This window comes from Misgurnus anguillicaudatus, unplaced genomic scaffold (assembly GCF_027580225.2).
Source record: "Misgurnus anguillicaudatus unplaced genomic scaffold, ASM2758022v2 HiC_scaffold_34, whole genome shotgun sequence".
Classification (NCBI taxonomy): domain Eukaryota; kingdom Metazoa; phylum Chordata; class Actinopteri; order Cypriniformes; family Cobitidae; genus Misgurnus; species Misgurnus anguillicaudatus.
The window spans coordinates 2,427,063-2,452,418 of record NW_027395284.1 but is presented as its reverse complement, the minus strand read 5'-3'; the positions used below and the strand labels follow the sequence as shown (position 1 = coordinate 2,452,418).

The window sequence follows — 25,356 nt, the reverse complement described above, 5'->3', positions numbered from 1 at the left end:
AACCACGGTTTTACTACAGTAACCATGTTTTTTAACTGTAGCAAAACCATGGTTGTATCTATTTTTTTCTACGCCAATTGAAGAAATTACAATTTCTAAAAATATTCTACAAATTTCTAAACACATAAATTCTTACGCCGAACTTTTACATTGCCTACACTACCCAGAATTCCGTGTTGTAAACAGGAAGCACGTCAGGGGCTCAATGGATTTCAAACCTGTAGAGGGCAAACATAAGCACCGCAGCGCAAAATACTGTAAATTAAATAAGTGTTTTGTTTATTTCTCTTAACTTAAAGTGTCGCTTTATTCAACAGTACAGTGTGCAGATATTCGCGAGGTTTGATTCATCAAGAAAGTGTTCGTCCAGAACACAGCCAGAACGAGCTTCTTATTTTCCATCCGAATCCTCAGATTGGTTCTATGATTAAGTTCATATCCAAAATGAGAATCCGAATCCCTTATGGTTTAAGATTAGGATTTTATTGACGATCAGCTGATCGGGGTCTCGACGAGCTCGTGCATGTTTCGGTTTTTGTGCCGGTTTCCATTGGTTACGCGGACGCGCACAGGCACAGATTTGAGAACTGTGTGACATGGTAAAAATATATTTCCTTGTTTTTATCAAGTATAACATAAGTGCATAATACAGATCAATAACAAAATGAAGTACACTGTAACATATTGCATACAAAACAAGTAATAATTTACAGTAATGGGTTGGTAAGTTAGCTGAAAGGTTAATTTATGATTGATCAATTGTGTCCTTAAACTAAATCGTAGCCCAGTTGACATAAACATGTAATAAGTAATGTGCAGGTTAGTATGTATTATTAGTACTTACTTGTTTTGGGGAACAGTGTGCAGTTATACAGTGTTATTGCTATTTAGCATGCATAACGTTGTTGTTGTAAAGTCTGATAAATTGAAGTTTGATCATATTCATCTTTTGCAGAGTTCAAAACAGAAAAAGGGGCTTCGAGGTAAGTCTTGTACTAAATATATCTCTAATGCTAGTATTTTATTGAATTAACTGTAATTGTGTCTTTCTTTCAGGCTCTATAGATGATGTGTTAGGAGATCTTCTGGGAGATGATAATGATGATGGTATGAGTCTCTTTCTGGATATAAATGTCAGTTCTTCTTAAATATGCTGAATTATTTTAAAGTAAGTTTCTGTGTTCAACAGGCCCGGTCAAGGTCCGATCTCCAACTGCCGGATCCAGCAGACCTGCAGGCATCCTCGCATCACGCAGTGGGAAGAGGTAAGCGCTACTATACACATGCTGCTGAATGGTTGATTGGTTATAAGCGACCAAATCATTCATGGGAAACACTTGCTTTGACCTTCAGTCAGGTTTTAATCTAATACGCATGTAGCTTGTGTTGGACAGCCTGCATTAGCACAAATAGATGTTTGTCATGAAGCATTTTTAATAAACACCAGCAGTCTGAGAGATGATGTGAGGCAGTAAACAGAGCTAAAACATCTTCAGTTCTCAATCACAGCTCTTATCATAACTGTGTGTGTTGTGTTTCAGGTCAATGTTAGATGATGATTTCTTCACTAAACTGGCTGAAGAGGCTGTGAATACAGATGAGGTGAGAAACGCTATACAAAACCTGTAAGGAAAGAAAATTATTCATTCATTCACCTTTATAAAAAGTTAAACTTATTACACTTTGACTTTCTTGATAAATTGGTCTGATAAATAAGTCATTAAACTAAAAACCAGACTGTGATTTGCCTCACATATGCTGAAGTGTCATGTAATACGTAAAGCTGCTTTGAAACAATGTAACATTGTAAAAAGTGCTATATAAGTACATTTTGATTGATTGAAATGTGATGTATTGTCTCTGTGTATTGTGATTGGCTGATTTCTTTTGAAGTATGATGTAATGTAATTATGATTGGCTGTTTCTCAGGGTTCTGATGTATCTGATGCTGATCCTGCTGCTTTACTGGACAGTATGAAGGTAAATATATGCCAACCCCATCTCAAGGCAAGTCTTGGTATAGTAACAAAATATTTGATTTATTTATTCTTGTTCATGGACATGATTTTCTGCTTTTTGTGTTACTCGGCACAAATTTCTTTAAATAGTTTTTCATGTCCTTAGCATGACTTTCATTTTCATGTCATTTTATGTATTGTTTTCTCATTTTTTATAAATTTTTTTAACATTATCGCTTGGGGTTTGGGTTAAAACGACTTTGTTAAATTTCAGACATCCTTGTAACCCAAACCCCATCTCTAACCAAAACCACATTTTCAATTCGCAATGTCAATTTGTGCAATTTAAATGGTAATGAAAACACAGCTATAGACTATAAAAATATGGACGTAGTGTTTGTGACGTAACCCGTAGGTTTGTGAAGAGCTCTTTTGAAGCCAATAGTTGGTGGTGCCTGCCGTCACCATCTTGGCATTGCGTCACCGTGTGCGTCACTTGCAGATAACCAAAAATGGGTAAAGAGGAGGGGCATGGGTTGCTGAAACTACGCCCGCCTAGCTCGACAATGGTTCAAACAGTTTACCCATCACTCAAGTGGCCACGCTCTTAATTATGCACAACTTTAACAAGTTTAATATCAGGGGTGCAAACTTGTCACCTTTCGGCGAAATTTGCCGTTTTTGATCCAAAATAGGTAATTCTTGTGATTCGTCTACATCCGTTGAGTTTCTGAAAATGAGGGGTGACGGGGGTCTGTGACACAGGGTCGCAGTAAATGAAATTCAATCCAGCTATTGTTATGTTTTACAATTTATAACGTTAGTCACCTTATTTGCTGCCGAAGTTTAAGGAGTCTGTGCAGATTGAGCGCACAACCTTAACTCGTATTTTCTCATTCGACATTACGCATCCACTTCACGTTGCTGTGCGCGTGGTCACGAAAACGTAAATTCAGTGCACCCTTGTAATATAATTTAAACTGATGAGTTACAAAAAACATTCACCCCCCTCACAGTTGTTATGAAGCGCCAAATTAGCTATATAGACCAAAACCACTTTTTGTACCAGTCTGTAAATATTTATTTCTGCTGAAAAGTTATATTTTAACATGGAGGTCTACAGATGAATTTTAGTTTAAGTCATTTCTGTGCTAGCTTCAAGAAAAAGACCGTAAGGTTGCCCCATGGTACTTATATATACACAGTGCACCCACACATATTATGTAAACAATTTTTTTATTCTGCAACCTATTAGTTGCGACTTTTTATTAGGCAGCCCTATTTAAAAATATTTACAAACATTTAAAAATGTTTACATATCACACGTTTCACATTTGATGAAAGCAGATATAATTCTGATCACTTTTAATTTTGTTTACTACAGAACATAGATGACATGGACGCTGACCTGTTTAGCTCCAAGAAGAAACCAAGTTCAGCTCCCGTTCAGAGGAAAGACTCGGGAAGAGCAGAAGAACTTTCCAAATCTGGAGACAAGGCCAAAACTTTGTGTAAGTGATAGTTTTAAAAAGCCTTAACAAATGATAGGACTTTATGTATAAGTTTGTAAAACATTGAAAATATGTTTGCAGACAAAATTGCTCCTGAGGAGAAGAAGCCCAGTTCTGCCCCAGCATCCACAACAAGAAGTTACAAGAAGTTCAGCTTCCTTGGTAAGTAAAAATCAGATGAAACATGCTGTCTAACTTTATTGTTTGATGTGTGGTCCATGTTTGATAGCTTTATGATTAAACATTAAAGTTATTTATTTAGTTAGTATTGAGAAATAATTTTTATTTGCTCCATTCTCATGCTGCTTATGGTTCAGATGATGATGAAGGTGGAGGTCTTGATGAGCCTCCTCCTGATAAAGGTATCAAAACTGTACAGTTCAGGAACCTACAGAAGCAACTCCTTGAAAAATATTAAGTTAAACATGTTGATTGATTTCTATGTGACACAGATAACATCGACAATTCCTTAGATGATCTGCTGAATGACTTGGAGCCCAAGCAGGGGCAGAAAAAGACAAATAAAACTGAGGCGACCTCCTCTTCCTCACCCGCTGTGTCCCACAAAACAGAGACAGGTGAGAAGTACGACATCAGTAGATAAAGCTGAAGGATGATTTCCTCTTTAATACGCGTTTATACTTCAGCTGCTGGTGCGACACGGAAGAACGATCTCATGTTTGACGAAGAAGATGACCTAATGGATGCTCTGGGCTTTGAAGAGACACCCAAAACACAAGGAAATGGACTGATACAGAAAAAAGAGAGGTACAGACAAATGTTCAATGGGTTGTTCATGTTAAAAGATTTTAAGTAACAGATCTCTCTCCTCAATAAACAGTGAAGCTCCTCAGAGAGCCCGTACCAGACTGGATGAGATTTTAGGCAGAGGAACATCACCTCGTCTTCTGGAGAGACCCGTCACAGGAGAGAAGAAAGAGACTCGAGTGCCTGAAAACCAGATGGAGAAACCTTCAGCAGTGAAAGGTGACATCACACTGGACTTTAGCTGTCTTTGTGCCACCTCTAAATTAAAACCCCAAATTAAAATTTGTCCCGTTTCTTTAGGCTCTGTGTTGGACGAGGAGGACGTGACTTTTGGCTCTTACCAGCCAACGATGGCTTCTACACCTGAGGGACGTCAGTCCAGAAGACAATCTGTCAGGTCAATGGACATAAAACTGCCGCTACAGTCTTTGAGATTTAATGTTTTAGATGTGGATCTCCTATAAATTTCTTCATTTAACAAAAATTTGAATCGTTTCAGATTCTCGACTGAAGACGTGAGCGCTCACTCTCCTGAACACAAACCCAAACCCTCCACATCCGCACGAGCCGCCCGACCCAAATCAGATTGGCTCGGTCTAAAACAGGAGGAGGAGGAGGAAGAACCAAAGATGAACAAGGAGCCCAAACAAATCCCCTCAGAGACCCTGAAACCATCAGTGTCTCCCTTAAAAAAAACTTCTAGCCAAGATACGCCTGATACAAAGACGGCAGAACCGCCAGCCGTACCCTCCTCTCCTCAAACCAACAGGAGACAAGAGAAGAAAGAGGAGGACGAGGAAGATGATTGGCTCTCTGGAGCACTGAGTCGTAAAAAAACACAGTTAATCAGCCAATCAGAGGAGAGGGAGATAAAACAAGAAGGTTCATCAAGGGAGGATGTTAAACCAAACACAATCATCAGGTGAAAATATTCAATCCAAAATGAATCTCCTTACACTACAGTATTGATCTGTGACCGTCACAAACTGATGAAATCGTGTTTTCAGCTCCAAGCAAGATATCTCACGCAGACGACCAGATGAACGTCCCGTCTCAAACCAAGAGCCCAGGTACACAAACTCTGGTGTACGCAATAAAAATAAAACTTGTGTGTTGTTTTGTTGTAAAAGCCTGTAATAAAATAATGTGTGTGTATTTCTCAGCATGGATTCTTCTGGCATCTCCAACACAAGCAGGGAAGATCAACATAATCCTGGTACAGTGAAAACACTATTTTATTTGACTTCTGATTTCATACATATTTTTACTGAATGTTGCATGCACAGTGGGTCCCAAAATCTATTTTTATCTGTTTAATTCAAAGATTTTTTAAGTACTGTCAAATGTGCACAACGTTGATGTTCATCATACTAGAAATATTTCAGCTTGCATCAAGTCTTGGGTTACTCTTCCTGTTTAATAGTTTAATAGTAACTCTACTATATAGTAGAGTTCACCCCAAACAGAATTTACTTGACCTGTGGTAATGCAGTCATTTGACTTATGGGGTATAAAACACACCCTTCAGACTCTGTTTACCGGTTCTGGGGTCTCATTTATAAAGCATGCGTACGCACAAAACGGGGCTCGAAACGTGCGAAAGCCAGTTTCCACGCAAAGGTTGCGATCTATAAAAAAACAAACTAAATGGGAGAATGGGCTTGCCGGGTGGAATCTGAGGATGATTCATGTACGCACACTTGCAGGTGATCTGTGATTTATAAAGGGGAGTATTGCTTTTTTTAAGTCTTAATATATTTTGGAGCACACCATTTTTGGCTTTTGTGCGTACGTAAACTTTTAGTAAGGATCCTACGCAGTTTTATAAATGAGACCCCTGTACTGTTGCCAGGGTTCCCAAGGGTCTTGAAATTCTGGAATATCCTAGAAAAGGTCTTTTCCAGACATTGAAAGTCAGGGAATTTTTTATCCATGCCATGGAATAGCAGGGATTTTTGTTTGGAAACTAAAATTTAATGCAACATTTATCAAAATGTAATCCGCTTGTTAACTTTTGACGTAAGGAATACAAGGTCCAAGCCTCCGCTGATTACAATTTAAACAGATGTTTATAAGCACTGTTTATTTCACGCATTTAAGCTAAATTTTTATAAACTCAGGATGTACACTACATCATCCAGGAAATTCTGCTTTTTAGTCAGGGAAAAATAAGGGAATTTGAACCCTGTGTTGCTGAGCAGAAGCGTCTAACATGACAACTATAGCATCACCAGCAGTCTGGTGTAGGTACTCACAGTATATATACTGGTGTAGACGTAGAGCAGAGATTTATTATGTGAACCTGTGACTTTTCTGAGATCCATCCACTAATATTTTTCTGCATACAGGTCAGAGATGTGAATGTGTTCATGTGTGAGTTTAATGTAAAGTGATGTTTCAGTGTTTCAGCAGAAATCACCTGCAGATGGCGCTGTACCCCTGAGTCAAACTCAAACAACTTTACTGGCAGATAATCTTCAACATTTGCTGATACAGCAACAGGTGACACATACACACACATACACACACACACACACACACATACATGTACACCCATACAACAAAGTGTTGTAGCCGAGTCAAACTTGAGTCCAAGACCAAAAATCGAGTGTAGAGTCTGAGTCCAGATTAAGCTGGATGTCTTGACACTCAATCTCTGGTGTTAGTCTTGATTCAGACTCAAGTTTGACTCAACTAGAACACTGATACAACATGATATAATGTTTAATACTTGCTGTATTGTATGCGTGTAGTTGGCTCAGTCTCAGCTGTGGGGTTTGAGCTCGGAGCAGAGAAACAGAAGAGACACAGATGAGACATCTGGAGACCTAATAACATCACTGCAGACACGAATCATACAGCTGGAGGGACAGGTACACACACACAGTTTATGACACATGCCTTACAGTGATTTTAACTTGATTAATGATAATACACACACTTTGAATAGCATATAGATTGTTGCAACTTTGTTAATATAATTAAAAGACACCAATGAATTAAATGTGTATTATAAATGATCACTCTAAACTCTTCTTCCACCTAAAAATTGTTCATGCAGACAGTGTGTGGGTACAATTTAAATATTACTTTGAATGATCCGTGCATTCACATACAAGTTAGATGATTTATGTTCACAGTTTCAAACAGTGAGCAACATCATTTATGACCTCTACATGTTTCATATCTGTGTGCTCAGGTGAGGAGTTTACAGCTGGAGAGAGATCAGAAACACATGCTGTTAGAGAGTATTCAAGAGAGACACAAACAAGACACACTCATCATGGACAATACACACAGGTAACGCAAACAACACAACACACTTAACTCTAGATAAAACAAACACACAACACAACAAATACAAGTTACACACATAACACACTTACTGTCAGATAAAATACATACCACAGAAACTACACACAGGTAACACAAACAACACAACACACTTACTGTCAGATAAAACAAACACACATCACAAACAACACAACACATACAGGTTACACACACAACACACTTACTGCCAGATAAAACACACCACAGAAACTACACAACATACACGCAGGTAACACAAACAACACAACACACTTACTGTCAGATAAAACAAACACACACACACACACACACACACCACGAACAACACAATACATACAGGTTACACCAGGCCCGGATTGGCCATAGGGAGAACCGGGAGGATTCCTGGTGGGCTGGTCTGTTTTTTTTTGCCCACGAGGGCCGGTGTTGTCATGCCACCGGGATGTTGCGTATTTGCGGGTGAGAGATGTCCTCGCCGCTTTATGCACAAGTTGATTGTGTCCCGAGTCCCGACCACTTATTGGAAGAATTCTTGCATTAGGGTTCATTGACATCTAAAACGCATGGGAAACGCAGGACGTGCCGCTGTCTTCTGGTTTTCAAAGCGCTTACTTGAACACGAGTTTTGTTTCAGACGCGTCTATATTGAGTGCGCTTGCCGGCCGTGCGTCTATATTTAAAATAAACTTGAGCGCGTCTTTTGAGTGCGCTTGCCGGCCGCACGTCTATTATATTTTAAATAAACTTGAGCGCGTCTTTTGAGTGCACTTGCCGGCCGCGCGTCTATTATATTTTAAATAAACTTGAGCGCGTCTTTTGAGTGCGCTTGCCGGCCGCGCGTCTATATTTTTAATAAACTTGAGCGCGTCCGGCCGCGCGTCTATTATATTTTAAATGAACTTGAGCGCGTCTTTTTAGTGCGCTTGCCGGCCGCGCGTCTATATTTTTAATAAACTTGAGCGCGTCCGGCCGCGCGTCTATTATATTTTAAATAAACTTGAGCGCGTCTTAATACAAACGGGCTGGCCTCTAAAAGGAAAAGAATTTACAAAACGTATTTTTTATCCAAGTCATAGATGAATTCTCTATGAATAGTCATTATTCATCGTTTATTGCAAGAGGAACAAAAATCTATTTGATGCAAAACTCATTAGTTTATTTGAAAAAAGTAGTTTCAAAAGTATATCCATGATGTTTTTTTAACACAATAGGCCTACGTTATTTAGCAATAGACATGATCTAAGTACTAAAAAAAAGATACAGATTTTTTCCATTTGTTTCCAATGCATACTTGATAAATCTTGCTTGTGTATTGTATATCAGGGGTTTCCAAACGTTATCAACCCAACAGTTAATCTCAAGACTCACCATTTTTTAGAAATAGAAATAGAGGAAAACACAAACACATTTGTTTCCTTTAGTTTTTGAATAAGTTTACTTTAGTAATATTATGGTCTTATGGTAGGGCTGCATGATTATGGCAAAAATTATAATTGTTTACTGCATTTGCACGGAATATGAAATTATATATTTGAAAAATACAGTGAATTGCAAGGCTGCAGAGAACAGTGCACTACTGCAGACTTATACTACTGAGGGTTTAAAGATATTATTTTAATAGTCAGTCGTGAACTAAAGTGGGCTGGTCTAAGGCATGAAACTCCAGGGCTGAAAATGAGTCCCACTCCGGCCCTGGGTTACACACATAACACACTTACTGCCAGATAAAACACATACCACAGAATCTACACAACATACACACAGGTCAGACAAACAACACAACACACTTACTGTCAGATAATACAAACACAACAAATACAGGTTACACACATAACACACTTACTGTAAGATAAAACAAACACACACATTACGAACAACACAGTACATACAGGTTACACACATAACACACTTACTGTAAGATAAAACACATACCACATAAACTACACAACATACACACAGGTAACACAAACAACACAACACACTTACTGTCAGATAAAACAAACACACATCACAAACAACACAACACATACAGATTACACACACAACACACTTACTGCCAGATAAAACACACCACAGAAACTACACAACATACACACAGGTAACACAAACAACACAACACACTTACTGTCAGATAAAACAAACACACACCACACAAACAACACAACACAATGAGGTTACACACACACACGACACACTTACTGTAAGATAAAACACATACCACAGAAACTACACAACATACACACAGGTAAAACAAACATCACAACACACTTACCTCCAGATAAAACAAACACACAACACAACAAATACAAGTTACACACATAACACACTTACTGTCAGATAAAATACATACCACAGAAACTACACACAGGTAACACAAACAACACACTTACTGTCAGATAAAACAAACACACACACACACACACACACACACCACGAACAACACAATACATACAGGTTACACACATAATACACATACTGCCAGATAAAACACATACCACAGAATCTACACAACATACACACAGGTGAGACAAACAACACAACACACTTACTGTCAGATAATACAAACACAACAAATACAGGTTACACACATAACACACTTACTGTAAGATAAAACAAACACACACATTACGAACAACACGGTACATACAGGTTACACACAAAACACACTTACTGCCAGATAAAACAAACACACATCACAAACAACACAACACATAGAGGTTACACACATACTGTCAGATAAAACACACACCACAGAAACTACACAACATACATACAGGTAACGCAAACAACACAACACACTTACTGTCAGATAAAACAAACACACATCACAAACAACACAACACATAGAGGTTACACACATACTGTCAGATAAAACACACACCACAGAAACTACACAACATACATACAGGTAACGCAAACAACACACCACACACATGGGTAACACACACAACACCCTTACTGTCAGATAATACAAACACACATACAGGTAACACCAACAACACAACACATACTGGTTACAAACATAACACACTGCTAAATAAAACAGACACACACAGGTAACACACACAATGCACTTTCTATCAGATAAAACACACAAACACCACAGAAACAACATACACACACAGATAACACGCACTACACACACACACAATGTTTCACATGTTGTCGTCACCTCTCAGAGCTCGTGTGAAGCTCCTGGAGGAATCGGTCGCTCAGCGAGAGCTGCGGGCTCGGCAGGAGAACGAGGACCTGATGGAGAGACTGGCAGCTGTCACACGTATGGTGGAACAGGAACGGGCAGAGCTGCAGGCGCAGCACCAGCGCAGACTGGCACAATGTCAACAGGACAGAGACCGAGAGGTGGAGAGACTGCGAGAACTGCAGAGGTGACGTACATTACACACGAAAAACCTCAATCCTGTGTGGATTACTCACAGAGAAATAATACTCGCAGACGCAGTAAAACTACAATATAACCACACAGCCATTTGAACCGATGATTTATGATCATTTAATTCATTCGTATCTCAGGAAGTCAATCTTAGAGATGAAGAGAGATCATGAAGATCAGATTCAGCGTCTGAAGAAACTGAAAGATGAGGAAATCGATGCTGTTACCAGCGCAACATCACAGACCAGGTGCTGTATCTCACATCGTGAGAGATTCACACACAGTGATCGTGAGCTCTGTGTGACTCTGATGAAGGTAACCGTGTGGTCTTCCGGGGTTTGTAGGTCTCTGACGGTGGTCATTGAACAGATGGAGCAGTTCTCCCGCAGGCTGGGCGATCTGTCGTCTCGTGTGGAGAGCACACACGAAAACACGGCTCAGGGTTTGGAGCTCGGAGCGAGACAGAGAGACGAACAGCTCAGAGGTATCACAACTAAATACTGTAAACACTGTATACAGTGAAGCAATAAATATTTGCTGTAAGGTCAGTGAGATTCAGCTGGATGTGTTGTGATGTCAGTGCTTCAGGATCGCTTGAGTCAGCAGCAGAGAGAGATGACCGAGGAGAGGTCACGGCTCAAAGAGGTCATCACTAGGATGGACACACAACTCGCTGAGCAGCAGAGACAGCTGGAGAAGGTCTGGAACTACAAAGCACAAATCTCATCGAATATTGCACATTATTCTGGCCAGTCTGGGGTGGGCTTCTCTGAACCGGCTGATATAATGTGAATATCATGAATGTAAATCTTTTGAAGTGCTTGTGAGATGGAGAAAGAGTTTGGCAGCTTTGTGTGTGTGATATAGCGGACATTATGCTGATGTAGAGGTTTAGAGTAAAGTCTGTGTGTGTGTGTTCAGGAGCGTTGGCGGGTCACAGCAGAGCAAGCGAAAGCTGAATCAGCTCTACGAGCACTCGAGGAAGAGAGACGGACCATGATGCAACACTTCAGTATGGAGAGAGATGAGCTGGAAAGAGCAAAGGTGAGTCGCTGTCTCCTCTCTACTTAGGGAATTGTCTATCCTATCATAGGGAGCATCCTATCTGGAATAAAACCTCGAAAGGTAACTGATCTGGAGCACTTGGAGTACTTCTGCCGCTTTATATACACCTTAGTTTAAAATATATAATTGCAGGTTATTTTACATGCAAATCTTTGCTTTTGTAAAAAAATTGACACTTCCTGGGAAATCAGACTTAAAGCAACACTATGTAGTTTCCATGTAAAAATGACTTACAGCTCCCCCATGTGGTTGAAAAGCGCAACAGTGCCTGGTATCAGACACTCTTTTGCAGGCAGGGGGAGGGGCAGGGCTGTGTTTCCTACCCTCCACCGCCACTTTCAGAGTGTGCTTGTAGCAGCTAGGAGGCTGCTCAGGTTGCAGCAACAGTACAATTTGTCCAGTTAAAAGTTGTTCTATCACTGAAATAATTTTAGAGACATTATTTAAAGGTAAAAAAACTACATAGTGTTGCTTTAAAGTTTCCCATATTCGATAATTTTAACTTATCTTTGAGCATTTAAACAGCATATGTAAAAGTTGTTTCTTGTGCTAATAATTTATTCATGCTTTAAAATAGGTTGTAACTAGGGATGCTCCGATAAGGATTTTTGCAGGCCGATACCGATCACAGATTTGTTGTCTTCGTGATCGGCCGATACCAATGCCGATACCGATTTTTCAAGCTGATATGCAAGCTCTTTGATGACTGTAACTTTTAACTTTTTTTCTAGATGAAGTAAAACCACAGATGTTGCCTTTGTTATATTACTTGCAGTAATTAGGTATATTATTGTTTTAATAGAGAATCAAATAAATTAGCACAACAAATATTTCTTCTGCAAAGAGAAATTTAATATGCCTTTAAAAAGGCGTATGTCTGTAAAATCTAATGAAAACACTTCACAGTCTTTACTGTATGAATTAAATATACACGCATTCGTATGAAGTACAACAGTTCTTTAGTGAAGAGCAGAGAGTGATTTTATTGAGAGATGAATTAGGTTACTGTAGCTTTAAGACTTGACAGAGATCGCTCTGTTCACGTGCACTGATGACAGGCTGCTGTGTGTGCGCGCGGCGGGTGTATGCAGACGAGAGCAGCTGTGAGGAAAATTAAAGTTTAAACGCTCAAAACTTTAAAACGCATGCAAATAATAAACTTTTGACATGAGGATGCAATTGTCCACAATAGATATGTGTTGTATACGCTGTTTGATGGGGATGTGAAGACGGGTCGCGCTGTTAGGACCGGACCGCGTTCTCATAGAAAATACACATATCTCTGTAAAGGCAAAGAGAGAAATGCAAATCTGCACGTCGCTCATGAGCCACGGGTTATAAAAATGCTCTCACTGCGTAAAAATGGTCTCTAACTGCAGCCGCATTGAGGAGCCATATGATGACAAAAGTAAACAGAAAGATCGGTTCACGAGATCGGCAAATTTAACGAGGGCCGATCGAGTCATTTAATGCCGTGATCGGCCGATACCGATCTCTGGCCGATCGATCGGAGCATCCCTAGTTGTAACTCTACAACCTTGCCTCATTAAGTATACGTGGATCTATGAATGTGCACATTAGTCCCTGCCTTCAATGAGTCGCACCGGATCAGACCATAGATATAAATGTGCGCATTAGTCCCTGCCTCTGCTGAATCGCACCATCTTGGACCATAGATTTAGGCCCTGTCCCAAATGGCACACTCCGGACTTTTGGTCCTCCTCAGAGTCCAACCTTTGATGACATCATGTAGTCCAGACTTTAGGGACCCTTGATGCGAGTCCACGTCGTGGGTGCACCGGAGTCGTATTTTGGGAAAGACTCGAGCGTCACACCGGAAATAGGCAGAGAAGTTGCCCGTCAGCGTGAACTCCTCCCTTCCGTCATCTGATTGGTCTGATTGCTCTTTCGCAAGTACTTCTGGGTTGGTAAAGTGCGCGAAGCCTGCTGCAGTGTGGGCTTCGCTGAAGACCGCATCAAGGGGGCAAAGGAGGCGTTGATGAGCACACTTCAAAGCGTAAAAATGACAGATGGGACACCCTACGGACTTGTAGACTAAGTGTGCACGCGCAATTTAAGGCCAAGAGACCGAAAGTCCACATGAATTGCGCCATTTGGGACAGGGCCTTAAATGCGCACATTAGTCCCCGCCTTCGCTGAGTCGCACCAGCGACCATAGATATAATTCTGACCATAGATACAGATGCACGCATTAGTCCGCCCCTCCACTGAATCGCACCATAGATATAACAGGGAGCTACACTGCGACCAAAATGGTTGCATATGCGACCTTTTGAACTGCCGTTGCGACCCTAATTTTTAATGGGTCGCAAATGTGCTACCTAATGTTTTAGACAATATGCTATGATTTACTATGAGCATTTATTAAAACAGAAATGTGGATTTTAAGAATACGTTTTATAATGTGCTCTGAGCCTTCAACACGTTGGCTTCATTTTGTGTGAAAGCACGTCGTGTCTCTCCCTATCAGTGTGCGTTTGCGTGCTCAGCCGTTTCTCAATGAATTAGGTGCGACGCGGCGCAAGCGCAGTGTCTTTCATGTTTCTGAACTTGAGCAGAGGTCTTTCTTCACTGAGGACGCGGGACCCGTATGGTTCCGGGTTTATATTTTAAATGGTCTGTCGGGTCCGGTTAGGTCCTAGTTTAATTACTTTGGGTCCCTAGTCTGATAAATATTGTGTTTATAACCCGAGTCGATCGGAAAACGGCCATGAGCGCTACCGCGCTAAAGCTCGAGTGCAGTTTTAGCGTGCCTTCGGTTTCTATGGCGATGGTTCTTGTTACGACCACGCGCTGCATTTTCTTTATCACATTTTTTTAATAATCTTATTATTAATAAACCATATCTTTTCTAAAACCATATCCATATTAAGTTTGGACAGAGATTGTAGCCAAAAGCAATGCTAATGTCAAGCCAATTGCACTGAACGAGCAAAGCAATGTAAAGTCTGTCACCGGGACAGCAAATAGACTTTTAAATTTGAAATAATGAGTGGATTAAGCTTTTTAAATCGGCAAGAGAGAAATAGAAAGATAGAGCAGAAGCAGTAAAAGTGCCTATCTAATAGAAATTATTACCATTATAACATCAGTCATAACATCAGTCACATTTATAATCTATAGACCTGCACTGTCTATTAATATACTATACATAGTATTGTATTATATTATATTGAGTTTGATAAAAGGGGTCTAATGGCTTCATATCAGTGCAAAAACAGTAAGTGTTTTCGTGGTGCTTTGACAAACAGTGTCAGCTTTGTTAATGGCAGAGAAAGTTTGGGGTGGTTAGATGAAATATAATGTGAAATTAATATTAATTTTCAATAAATCAAAGTATTGTGTTGTGTCACACATTATTAGTTCTACGTCACATGTATAGTAGACCATTATTTGTCAGTGGGTAATGATTGCCCTTTTCACCGGCTACCACCACCAAGTAAATTTCAGATCTGTGGGAAACACTGACTGCAACGTTTAAGAAAACAAGGCGGCATGTGGTTTAAAAGATGGCAAGTAAAATAAAAAGCATATCTTTATGCAATACAGTTTCATTATTGTTCATTATTATCCAGAGCGCCTTAATATAACTTGAAAAAAATATGTGCGACCAAATCATTTTTTGCGCCAGTAACTGAAAAAGTTGGTAGCGCAAGTGCCACCAGTGGAAAAGGTTAGTGTAGTTCCCTGTATAAACATGCTTGTTAGTCCCTGCCTTCGCTGAATCGCACCATCTTGGACCCTAGATATAAATGCGTGCGTTAGTCCATTCCTCAACTGAATCGCAGACTCCGACCATAGATATAAATGCACATGTTAGTCCACGCCTCAACTGAATCGCACAGACTCCGACCATAGATATAAATGCACACGTTAGTCCGCGCCTCAACTGAATCGCACAGACTCCGACCATAGATATAAATGCACACGTTAGTCCACGCCTCATCTGAAATGCACAGACTCCGACCATAGATATAAATGCACACGTTAGTCCGCGCCTCAACTGAATCGCACAGACTCCGACCATAGATATAAATGCACACGTTAGTCCGCGCCTCAACTGAATCGCACAGACTCCGACCATAGATATAAATGCACACGTAAGTCCACGCCTCAACTGAAATGCACAGACTCTGACCATAGATATAAATGCACACATTAGTCCACGCCTCAACTGAAATGCACAGACTCTGACCATAGATATAAATGCGCGCGTTAGTCTGCGCCTCCACTGAATCACACCAGCTCAGCCTATAGATACTAATGGGCGCGTTAGTCCTCACCTCCGCTAAATCTCACCAGCTCGAACAATATAGACAGTTTCAGCAGTAACCACATAAACAAACATATTTCGTGGAACAAACTTAACTTTATTTTTTATACCAAGCTAAATAAACAAGAAGTAGATTACTTTAGTCTAAATAATAGCTAAAGCGTAGCGAAAACTACACTGAGCTAATGTTATTGTGTCAAATGTGTACTATATAATGTATACAATGCTTATTATTAAACCATCTTTATGTAAATATGCACATTAGTGCCTGCCTCCACTCAATTGCACCAGCTCAGACCATGGATAGTTTATCCGTCTCTCTCTCTCTGTCAGAGCACTCTATTGGATGAACAACAGTCTGTGATGCAGCACTGTGCTGAGGAACGCAGGAAACTGGCAGGGGAGTGGAGTCACTTTCACGCGCAGGAGAAGATTCGACAGGAGCGAGCGGAGAGAGAGGCCAGTAAAGCCCTAGAGAGGGACGCGAGCAGAGAGGGATCCATCATCAGTATGGCACAGGTAACACCACACCATCAGAGGGCGCTCTTTACACTACAATACTGTACTTTACACTTCTGTGACAGTGGGATGAAAAAAATCTTTAAATGCTTAAGAGGTATCACTTTTTAAACAGCGTAAATGTTTTGTGTGCTCAGGAGCAGGCCGAGCTGAAACTACGTGCTGGAGAGCTGAAACAGAAAGAGGAATCGCTGCAGAAAGAGAGAGACAGTCTGGAGAAATTAAGACAGGAGCTGGAGAGAGATAAAGACAAACTCAGCACGACTGCGTTACAACTCAAAACACGAGCACAGGAGGTGGAGAGCTTCAGTAAGGTAAAACCTTACACGTGAATGATTGCAGTCTGTCTGTATGTATATGATCATGATCTACAGTACACAGAGTTTGTCTTACAGCTGGCGTCTGAACGCTTTGAAGAGGGAGAGCGAGCGCTGCGAGAGGCCAGACAGGTGGAGACCGAACACCAGAGCAGATTACACAACATTCACACACAGATGGAGAGACTCCGCCAACAACAGCAAAGCTTACAACAGGTTATAAACAATACACGATATGATGTTATATTGATTTTCTTAGCCAGCAATACGATATTTAACACACCCAAAAAAAACACTTTGTATGCTACTTGCACTGCTTTGTTGTTACATCACAATCTGGTGCACACGCAAACAATACAGGTGAGTTAAAACAAAAATATGCACTTTGTTGGAAATGGGTATAGATGGACATTGCTTGAATATGTGAGGTGTCTCTTTAAAATGTATTTATGAAGAATCCAAATGCAAAACCCGCTACCTGCATCTGGCATGAATTTTTGTAAATGAGCATTGTTTAAACAGACACTTAATTGATTCTGCCTAAAAAAAACGGTATTTCTGAATTGCCTGAGGACGGGATTAGGCGGATTTAGCTCAAGGCCACCTCCGTCAAAAATGAGAATGTTAATAACCGAATGCTCTCAGCACGTATTATACATTCATCAAATGTTTTCACTTCAAATCTGCTTAATCCCGGCCTTGGGCTGTTCAGAAAAAAAACTGTTTTGTTGGCAAAATCCATTAAAAGAGTCTGATAACAAATTGCTCATTCACAAGCAAATTTATTCAACTTGCACGAAGATGCATTTGAGGCAAATAACGTGTTTTCACGTCATTCGCATCGCCCCTCGCAAGTTCACGTTTATTCGTATTGACTTTGTACCTAATCTACTCACACAAATCGTTGAATTCACGTTTTGTGTGTATACCCTATTATAGGGTTTTGCATCTGAACTCTTCAATTATTTTCTGACTAATGCTGCGTACACACCAAACGTAAAGCATCGTGTTTCTTGCTCTAGATTACTTGTGGGATTTAACTTCGTGTCATCTGAATTTTTCGGTTGAGTTGAATATTTTCATCTTGCGCAAAGACACGCTTAGAGCGAACAGCGCGTGTTTTCCCAGCAATCGCGCCACCCAATTAGTGTCATTCGTATCACCCTGTAATGTACTTGCGCAAAATGTTGAATTCGTGTTTGGTGTGTATGCCCCATTATAGGGTTTTTAACTCTTTAATTATGTTTTGACTAATGCTGCGTAGACACCAAACGCAAAGCATTGCGTTCCTAGCTCTAGATTACACGTGGGATTTAACTTTGTGTCATACCAATTTTTCACTTGAGTTGAATATGTTCATCATGCGCAAATGAGGCGCGTTGAGGCAAATAGTGCGTGTTTTGGTGCCAATCGCGCCTTCCAATCCATGTCATTCGCATCGCCCTGCACAAGTTCGCATCTTTGCATTGACTTTGTATGTAATCTACTCGCGTATATCGTTGAATTCGCGTTTGGTGTGTACGCCCCACAATTTTTGTAAAATTTGTACTCTATGCATTTGATCAAACACCTTCCTAAGGTTTTACAGTTCTCACCGATATGAGTTTTACAGAATATTAAAGGTGCCATAGAATGATTGAACGGAGTATTTATCCTTGTTCTATGATGTGACATGTAGACAAAAATTTTTTGTTTGGGTCTGTAATGCCTTAGAAGCTTCCTAAAAACCTCTCTCAGGTTGTTTTCACATATGTTGGTGCGCACCGTGGTGCGGCCTCGGAGCGCACCAAAATACATTGTATCATTTTTCACATATATATATATATTTTACTTTACTCGAAATGCTGCACCGTACACCATGTGACAACGGTAAGCGCTGTCATTGGCTCTGACAGCTCTTACCGTCTCATGACCACCCCCACGTTTCCACGACAACCAGCCTGACAGGGAGAGCGCAGCTATCAAGATGTGGAGATAAACGATGCACGTCTTTGCGAAGTTTCTTTGCTTTAACGTGAAGTTGCATAGCTGTTCTATTAAAGCCTTTCTCACGGAGCCGTTTGCTAAAAAGCCCGTAATGTCACTATTTGTGTGTGGAGGACAGCTATGCATTTATAAAATCATCAGCTCAAACGTAAAGGAGACAGCGAATCTCTATGCAACGGACCAGGATTGGCTTGTTTGTTGTTAACCCACAATATAACACCCGGATCACGTCACAACGGAACGGAAGCCCAGTGGCTCAAACATGTGGAGAACTTCCTGTATTTGGTTCGGCCCGAGGTCCAGCAGTGTTCACACCACAGGTGGGTCGCCCCAGAGTTCGGCAACAGCCGCTCCGAGACCACCTGTTTAGAGCGGTCCCGGAGCGGCCGTTTAGTGCGCACCCGAGTGCGGCTGTTGTGTTCACACTGACCCAAACGCACCGTACTCGGAGCGACACGTCATTTGGGCCGACCTAAACAGTGTATATGTGAAAACAGCCTCAGATAGCTCTATTAGGGTGGGGGATTTTAAACAAGTGGTTTTGCACCCATTTGGCTCCCCCTACTGGCTTAACTTGCAATCTCATTACTGATTGGCTGACTTTGCTGCCACTCAGAAAATGTAGCCAATTATTTTAAAGTGGAGGGGCAGTAAGATGCCTGTGATGTCATAAGCATCAGTTTTTCAGATTGGGCCGTTTTCTGGATGACATTTCTAAAAGAGGAATTTCTATGAGACTGAGATGTTTAGCATGTCTAGCACTTTTTGTATGTTTGTGAATGCGGGAAGACTACCATTATTCAACAAAGACAAGGGAAAATGTTTTTTCAATTTCTGTCCCCTTTAAAGGTGTCCACATCTATTCTGAGCTCCAATAAAATGTTACTTTTCTAATGAAAGAGATTAATATGTTTGGCACAAGTATTTTGGTCTACAAAAGTAATTTCAAATTTTTAAACATTCAGTTTCTCCAAGAGATTAAAAAAATTAGATCATGACAAACAATTTAATAATATGTACTTAGGGCTCCAGACTAACTTTTTTCACTAGGAGCACGGTGGCCCCAACTGAAAATTTTAGGGGCACAACCAGAAAATTTAGGGGCACACACTGTTAATCAACATGCTAACCAAATATTCACATTTCTACTAATTTCCACTGTATAACTAATACATACATTTAATGATATTTGCAGAAAGTACAATGTGCTGTTTTTAAATTCAGTGTAACATCACAAATAAAGGTCAAATTTACTGGTCGCACATGTGCAACTGGATGTAAAATTCAGTGGCACACTCTCAAATTTTGGTGGCAAAATGTGACCATTTGGTGGCAGTTTGGAGCCCTGGTACTGTATATATGTTACAAGATAAACAAATAAACTTGAGGATCTGAACAGTTAAGACTGAAATGTGCAGAACAAAATTTCCCTCTGACTTGACCTATATAAGCAGATTTTGATTGGTTTATGATGTACTGCAGGATTGTCCCTTACAACAGCTTTTCTTTCATTGATATCATCATCAGACTTACTGTGTTCACGCTGTGTTTTCTCTCAGGAGCGTTTGAGAATGACAGATCATCGCAGAGACGTAGAGAGAATGAGACAGAGTTTACCACTGAATCCTCCAGTGACTCCTCTCAACACAGCACCTGTAATCACAGGTAAATCATCATCATCGTTCATTCACCTTCACATCACTGAAACATAACTAATGATCTCTCTATGTGTGTGTTTGTTAGATTTCTCTCCACTATTAAGTAGCACACACCTGACATCTGCTGTGAATCCTCAACCTGGTGAACTACACGCCAAACTCGCCCTCATCAAGTACACGGCTGAGAAGGTACATCCCATATTCTGCTCTACACAGGCAAAATACTTTAACTCGCTAAAGCAGGGGTAGGCAAGTTTGGTCCTAGAGAGCCACAGTCCTGCAGAGTTTAGATCCAACCTTAATAAAACACACCTGAACAAGACAATCAATGTCTTCAAGATTACTAAGGCCATGTCCAAAACAGCCCCAAATACCCTTGAATAGTGCACTATTTAAAGGGACATGCCACTTCTTCAGAAGAGTCAGTTTTAAATAGAAAAAATATTGAAACTCTTATTTTTTGTGCAATGCTAATGGTCAAATCAGATTCAATGAATGCTAAAAATGGTACCGCCAGACCCGGAGATCAGCTGAATGGACTTTAAAATGGTAAAAATCAAATGTTTAACTCTGGGGAGCTGGAAAATGAGCATTTTCCAAAAAAGTGCTGTCCCTTTAAGCAGGGGTGTGGATTAGGGTTGGAATTAAACTGTGCAGGACAGTGGCCCTCCAGGACCCAGTGTTCCCCACCCCTGCTTTAAGGGAATATAAACTTTATTAGCACTTCTGGCAAGCTCAAGTGTCCAAATTCACTCTCGTTTTGTTCACTCATTCGACTTAACTATATTAGTGAAGTAATGTAGGGAGTAATCAGTTAGGGGATGGGGACTATTTGGGACACAGCCCAACCCTTACAAATGTGAGGTTTTTCAGGGTTGGATTTAAACTCTACAGGACTTGCCTTGGCATCGAGGGCCACAGTCCTGCAGAGTTTAGCTTCAACCTTAATCGAACACACCTGAATGTAATTTCCAAACAGTCCTGAAGACTTCAATTAGATTTTTTAGCTGGGTTTGATTAGGGTTGGAGCTAAACTCCACAGGGCTGTGGCCCTCAGGACCAGGAGTGTCCACCCCTGCTCTAGCAGATTAAGGTCTTTTGCCTTTATGGGGCAATATTCATGGTCACGTGTAAAATGCCTGCAATTCTTTTAGTTTTTAGGCGATGTTATATATTCACACCTCCAAGTGACCCGATCCTTGTGCCTTACAGAAACTTTTAAAATGAACCAAGTGATACTAGCAGATTTACAAATGCATGCAAATGAGCAGAATGATTCAGATTACATTTCTTTGTAATGTAACCATCTATCAGATGATAGAAAGGTTGTACCGATTTGACAGCAGTTCCAGACAAGAAACCTAGTTTACAAAAGTTTGTAGCTACTGTCATAGTTGAACGCATTCTGCATCACATTCTCGTGTGCTCATTTATTTGAAACAAATTCTAACATATGTACTGTGTCTTTAACAGGACAGAGACTTCTTACAAGAGGAGCAATATTTCCTACAGACCTTGAAGAAAACTTCATATAACTCCATCTTAAACACATGACCACATGGACATCAGAAATTGTTTTATACTCTTTATTAAATGACTTTGATACTTTAATAAATTCATGCATTTGAGTTTTGTCTCATCTTTCCATTTGTCATCACATCACGGTGGGGTGTCTTCATTCCTAAAAAGCATTAAATAAATCAATTAGTGAACAAGTCACTTAAAACAATAAACACATGAATGATCTCTACAAGCCTCAGGTTACCATAAGTCCACACATTATTTTCAGACAGGGATAACTTCTTTCATCACAGGCTGTAACAACCTTTTCATTTAACCGACTCCGTCATACGTACCAGTTTATCACCAAACACCCCGAACAGCTCCAGCGGAAGATCTCACTTCAATCTGTAAGGACAGAAGCTAAAATTAGACAGGTTTGGTGATGTCACAGGTTAAGCCTCTGCTTTTCTTCAGATTCCTCAGAATAATTTTGCTTTGCTATCGTCAGTTATCGCATAAGACGGCACTTCCTATGTAGCATTTTCATCCTTGGAAATTGTTAAATCACAGAAGAACTTAAGCTGATATTTACCTGATCAACACTCGAGTGTTCACGTGCAGATCTTGAAGAGCACCTGTAGAGAGACAGTTCAACATCAGATGTGGCGTTTAACAATTGTGTACATAACAATTGCAGATTATTGTGTTTCTCAGAATCATTTTGCTTTGCCATCGTCAGTTCTCGCATCAGACGGCACTTCCTATAGCGTTTATCATCACAGAACACAGTCAATGTCATATTGGGAATAATATGCCAGGGGTTAAAGTAGGGTATGGGGTTTTTGGGCCAGAATTAGAGGGACTTTCTACCTTAAATAGTTCACCCGAATTTTTTTCTCATTTACTTCCATAGTAGTAAAAAATTCCATGCAAGTGAATGGTGCTCACGAACTGTTTAACTGGAAAATAAATTTATACAGGCTTGTAACATTTTTGGGTGAACTCTTTAAAGGCGGAGTCCATGATGTTTGAAAGCCAATGTTGATATTTGAAATCACCTAAACAAACACGCCCCTACCCCAATAGAATCTGGACCTTCTGTTGATAGGCCCGCCCCACACATACGCAAACCGGCATTTGATTTGATTTGATTGGCTATAAGTGTGTTTTGGTAGTCGGCCCGTCTCCTTCTCCAACGCGTTTTTCAAACATTGTGGACTCCGCCTTTAAATATGTCTGAATTCAAAAGAAATCAAAAAGTACCAGAAAAGCTTAAGATAGTAGAGTATACAACTCACCACTTCAATAACGGTGAACATTTTTACTCGCGCGAGTAAAGCGGTCACGAGATCACTCATATCATCCAGCCTGCAAAAAGACAAGTGACGAGTAAAATGAGTACTTTATTCCTAAAAAGAATTAAATAAGTCCATTAGTGAACAAGTCATTTAAAACATTAAACACGAATAATCTGTACAAGCCTCAGGTTACCATAGGTCCACACATTATTTTCAGACAGGGATAACTTCTTTCATCACAGGCTGCAAAAATAACCTTTTTATGGACATTGAATTGACTCATACGTACCAGTTTATCACCAAACACCCCGAACAGCTCCAGCAGAAGGTCTCACTTCAATCTGTAAGAACAGAAGCTGAAGTCAGACAGGTTTGATGGTTACAGTTTAAGCCTTTGCTTTGCTTTAGTTTCCTCAGAATAATTTTGCTTTGCTATCGTCAGTTATCGCATAAGACGGCACTTCCTATGTAGCGTTTTCATCCTTGGAAAGCGTTTTTTTAAAAAAAAAAACAAGAACTTAAGCTGATGTTTACCTGATCAACACTCAAGTGTTCACGTGCAGATCTTGAAGAGCACCTGTAAAGAAACAGTTCAACATCAAATGTAGCATTTAACAATTGTGTAATTGCATAAATATAATCTACACAATACTTTATTAGGTTAAAATAATAATAAACGTATGGATTTATGGATGGTTGATTGTACTGCACGAGCACATGGCACGCCATTTCTGCACAACAGATTCTGAATCTTTTTTTACGAAAACGTTAACTTACGGAAGTCGCCAAACACTTTACTTACATGTCTCATGGTGGTCTGGACGCTGCGTGATCAGACCCTCGTGTGTTATACATCATGCGATAATTTGGTTAGATTTTTTTATTCAACAATGCACGCAAACAGCCGCGTGCTGAGAAAGAGAGCTAGGAAGGGCGCGCATGCGGTTTTATATACTTGCGTGCGTCACAACCCACGTGACAATCTGACGTCTGCGCGCTGGGAAAGTTAAGCATCTACAAAATAAAAGTAATTCAAATAATAACAAATAAATACATATTTTAAAAATTTTCGTAATATAAATTTCTAATATTATTCTGATGTGTTATTTGCTTATCTACTTTCATTGATTAAATTATTGTGTTGAAATTCAAGTCAGAGATATTTTTTGTGAAAACAATTTTTTTTCTAAACAAACAAGTTTTAGAAAGTGTTTTTTGTTTGTTTGTTTTTTTAGTCATGTGTTGTATTTTCACAACACAAATGCAGAATTTTACATTTACATACAGATTTTTCTGCATAACAATCCCAATAATAACTCTTCCTATAAATATTTAATTTGCCTTGCCAACCAATTGGGATAAATCTAATAATTAATGTTTTGACAGCACTAGTTTCTGTTAATTAAAGAGTAAGAAACCCAAGGAAAATACATCATGTGCATGTGTTTTCCACATATTGACTTTATCTGAAATCCCCCCCCCCCTGACAAAAAACAGATAAAACCAGCATAGCTCGTGAGCTGGTTTTAGCTGGTCTCCCAGCTGTTTTTTTAAGCTGGTCTAGTTGGACTTAGCTGGTCAGGCTAAAAGGCCAAATGAGTTGACACACCATCTGGACGATCTTAAACCAGCTACTACCTTAAACCAGCTAAAACCAGCTACTAGCTCATGGTTTTAGCTGGATTTTTTTTAATTAGAGGAGCGCTGCTCCCAGGGGCGCCGTTAGGGGGGGTTCAGAGTATGCCAGGCATATGGGCCCATGAGTACGCTAGGGGG

The 25,356-nt window shown here is 40.1% G+C and overlaps 1 protein-coding gene, 2 long non-coding RNA genes and 5 other non-coding genes across 8 annotated transcripts; 1 reads left to right on the top strand and 7 right to left on the bottom strand.

Moving 5' to 3' along the window:
• Positions 1 to 118: 118 nt before the first annotated feature.
• On the top strand, positions 119 to 22,407 carry LOC141363314 (fas-binding factor 1 homolog). Its single transcript, XM_073865950.1, has 30 exons — positions 119 to 599; positions 956 to 983; positions 1,057 to 1,107; positions 1,190 to 1,265; positions 1,542 to 1,602; positions 1,930 to 1,980; positions 3,343 to 3,469; positions 3,551 to 3,631; positions 3,787 to 3,831; positions 3,922 to 4,047; positions 4,117 to 4,237; positions 4,311 to 4,456; positions 4,538 to 4,634; positions 4,737 to 5,159; positions 5,245 to 5,307; positions 5,401 to 5,453; positions 6,639 to 6,739; positions 6,991 to 7,110; positions 7,437 to 7,537; positions 10,729 to 10,935; positions 11,081 to 11,188; positions 11,285 to 11,424; positions 11,521 to 11,639; positions 11,862 to 11,984; positions 16,633 to 16,818; positions 16,956 to 17,132; positions 17,214 to 17,351; positions 20,681 to 20,786; positions 20,865 to 20,968; positions 22,253 to 22,407. Exons 1-30 carry the CDS (start codon positions 597 to 599, stop codon positions 22,331 to 22,333), a joined length of 3,363 nt encoding a protein of 1,120 aa, XP_073722051.1. The 5' UTR covers positions 119 to 596; the 3' UTR covers positions 22,334 to 22,407.
• LOC141363315 (uncharacterized) lies at positions 1,459 to 20,770 on the bottom strand. Its single transcript, XR_012368863.1, has 3 exons — positions 20,655 to 20,770; positions 3,367 to 3,445; positions 1,459 to 1,623 (listed from the first exon to the last, which is right to left on the bottom strand). It is a non-coding gene; the product is annotated as an uncharacterized lncRNA (long non-coding RNA).
• Positions 22,352 to 24,539, bottom strand: LOC129436785 (uncharacterized). The gene is made up of 7 exons (XR_008641940.2): positions 24,383 to 24,539; positions 24,115 to 24,157; positions 23,870 to 23,921; positions 23,581 to 23,650; positions 22,875 to 22,917; positions 22,636 to 22,687; positions 22,352 to 22,460 (listed from the first exon to the last, which is right to left on the bottom strand). It is a non-coding gene; the product is annotated as an uncharacterized lncRNA (long non-coding RNA).
• Positions 22,529 to 22,599, bottom strand: LOC129436982 (small nucleolar RNA R38). Its single transcript, XR_008642039.1, has one exon. It is a non-coding gene; the product is annotated as a small nucleolar RNA R38 (small nucleolar RNA).
• Positions 22,760 to 22,836, bottom strand: LOC141363437 (small nucleolar RNA SNORD49). The gene has a single exon (XR_012368928.1). It is a non-coding gene; the product is annotated as a small nucleolar RNA SNORD49 (small nucleolar RNA).
• LOC141363434 (small nucleolar RNA SNORD49) lies at positions 22,991 to 23,066 on the bottom strand. The gene has a single exon (XR_012368925.1). It is a non-coding gene; the product is annotated as a small nucleolar RNA SNORD49 (small nucleolar RNA).
• LOC141363433 (small nucleolar RNA R38) lies at positions 23,758 to 23,828 on the bottom strand. The gene has a single exon (XR_012368924.1). It is a non-coding gene; the product is annotated as a small nucleolar RNA R38 (small nucleolar RNA).
• LOC141363436 (small nucleolar RNA SNORD49) lies at positions 23,992 to 24,068 on the bottom strand. The gene has a single exon (XR_012368927.1). It is a non-coding gene; the product is annotated as a small nucleolar RNA SNORD49 (small nucleolar RNA).
• Positions 24,540 to 25,356: the final 817 nt, after the last annotated feature.

Excerpts from the sequence above, each read along its gene's own strand:
- LOC141363314 (XM_073865950.1), top strand. Across the intron at positions 4,048-4,116 it reads GTCCCACAAAACAGAGACAG|CTGCTGGTGCGACACGGAAG; the intron begins GTGAGAAGTACG and ends TTTATACTTCAG. Across the intron at positions 11,985-16,632 it reads ATGAGCTGGAAAGAGCAAAG|AGCACTCTATTGGATGAACA; the intron begins GTGAGTCGCTGT and ends TCTCTCTGTCAG.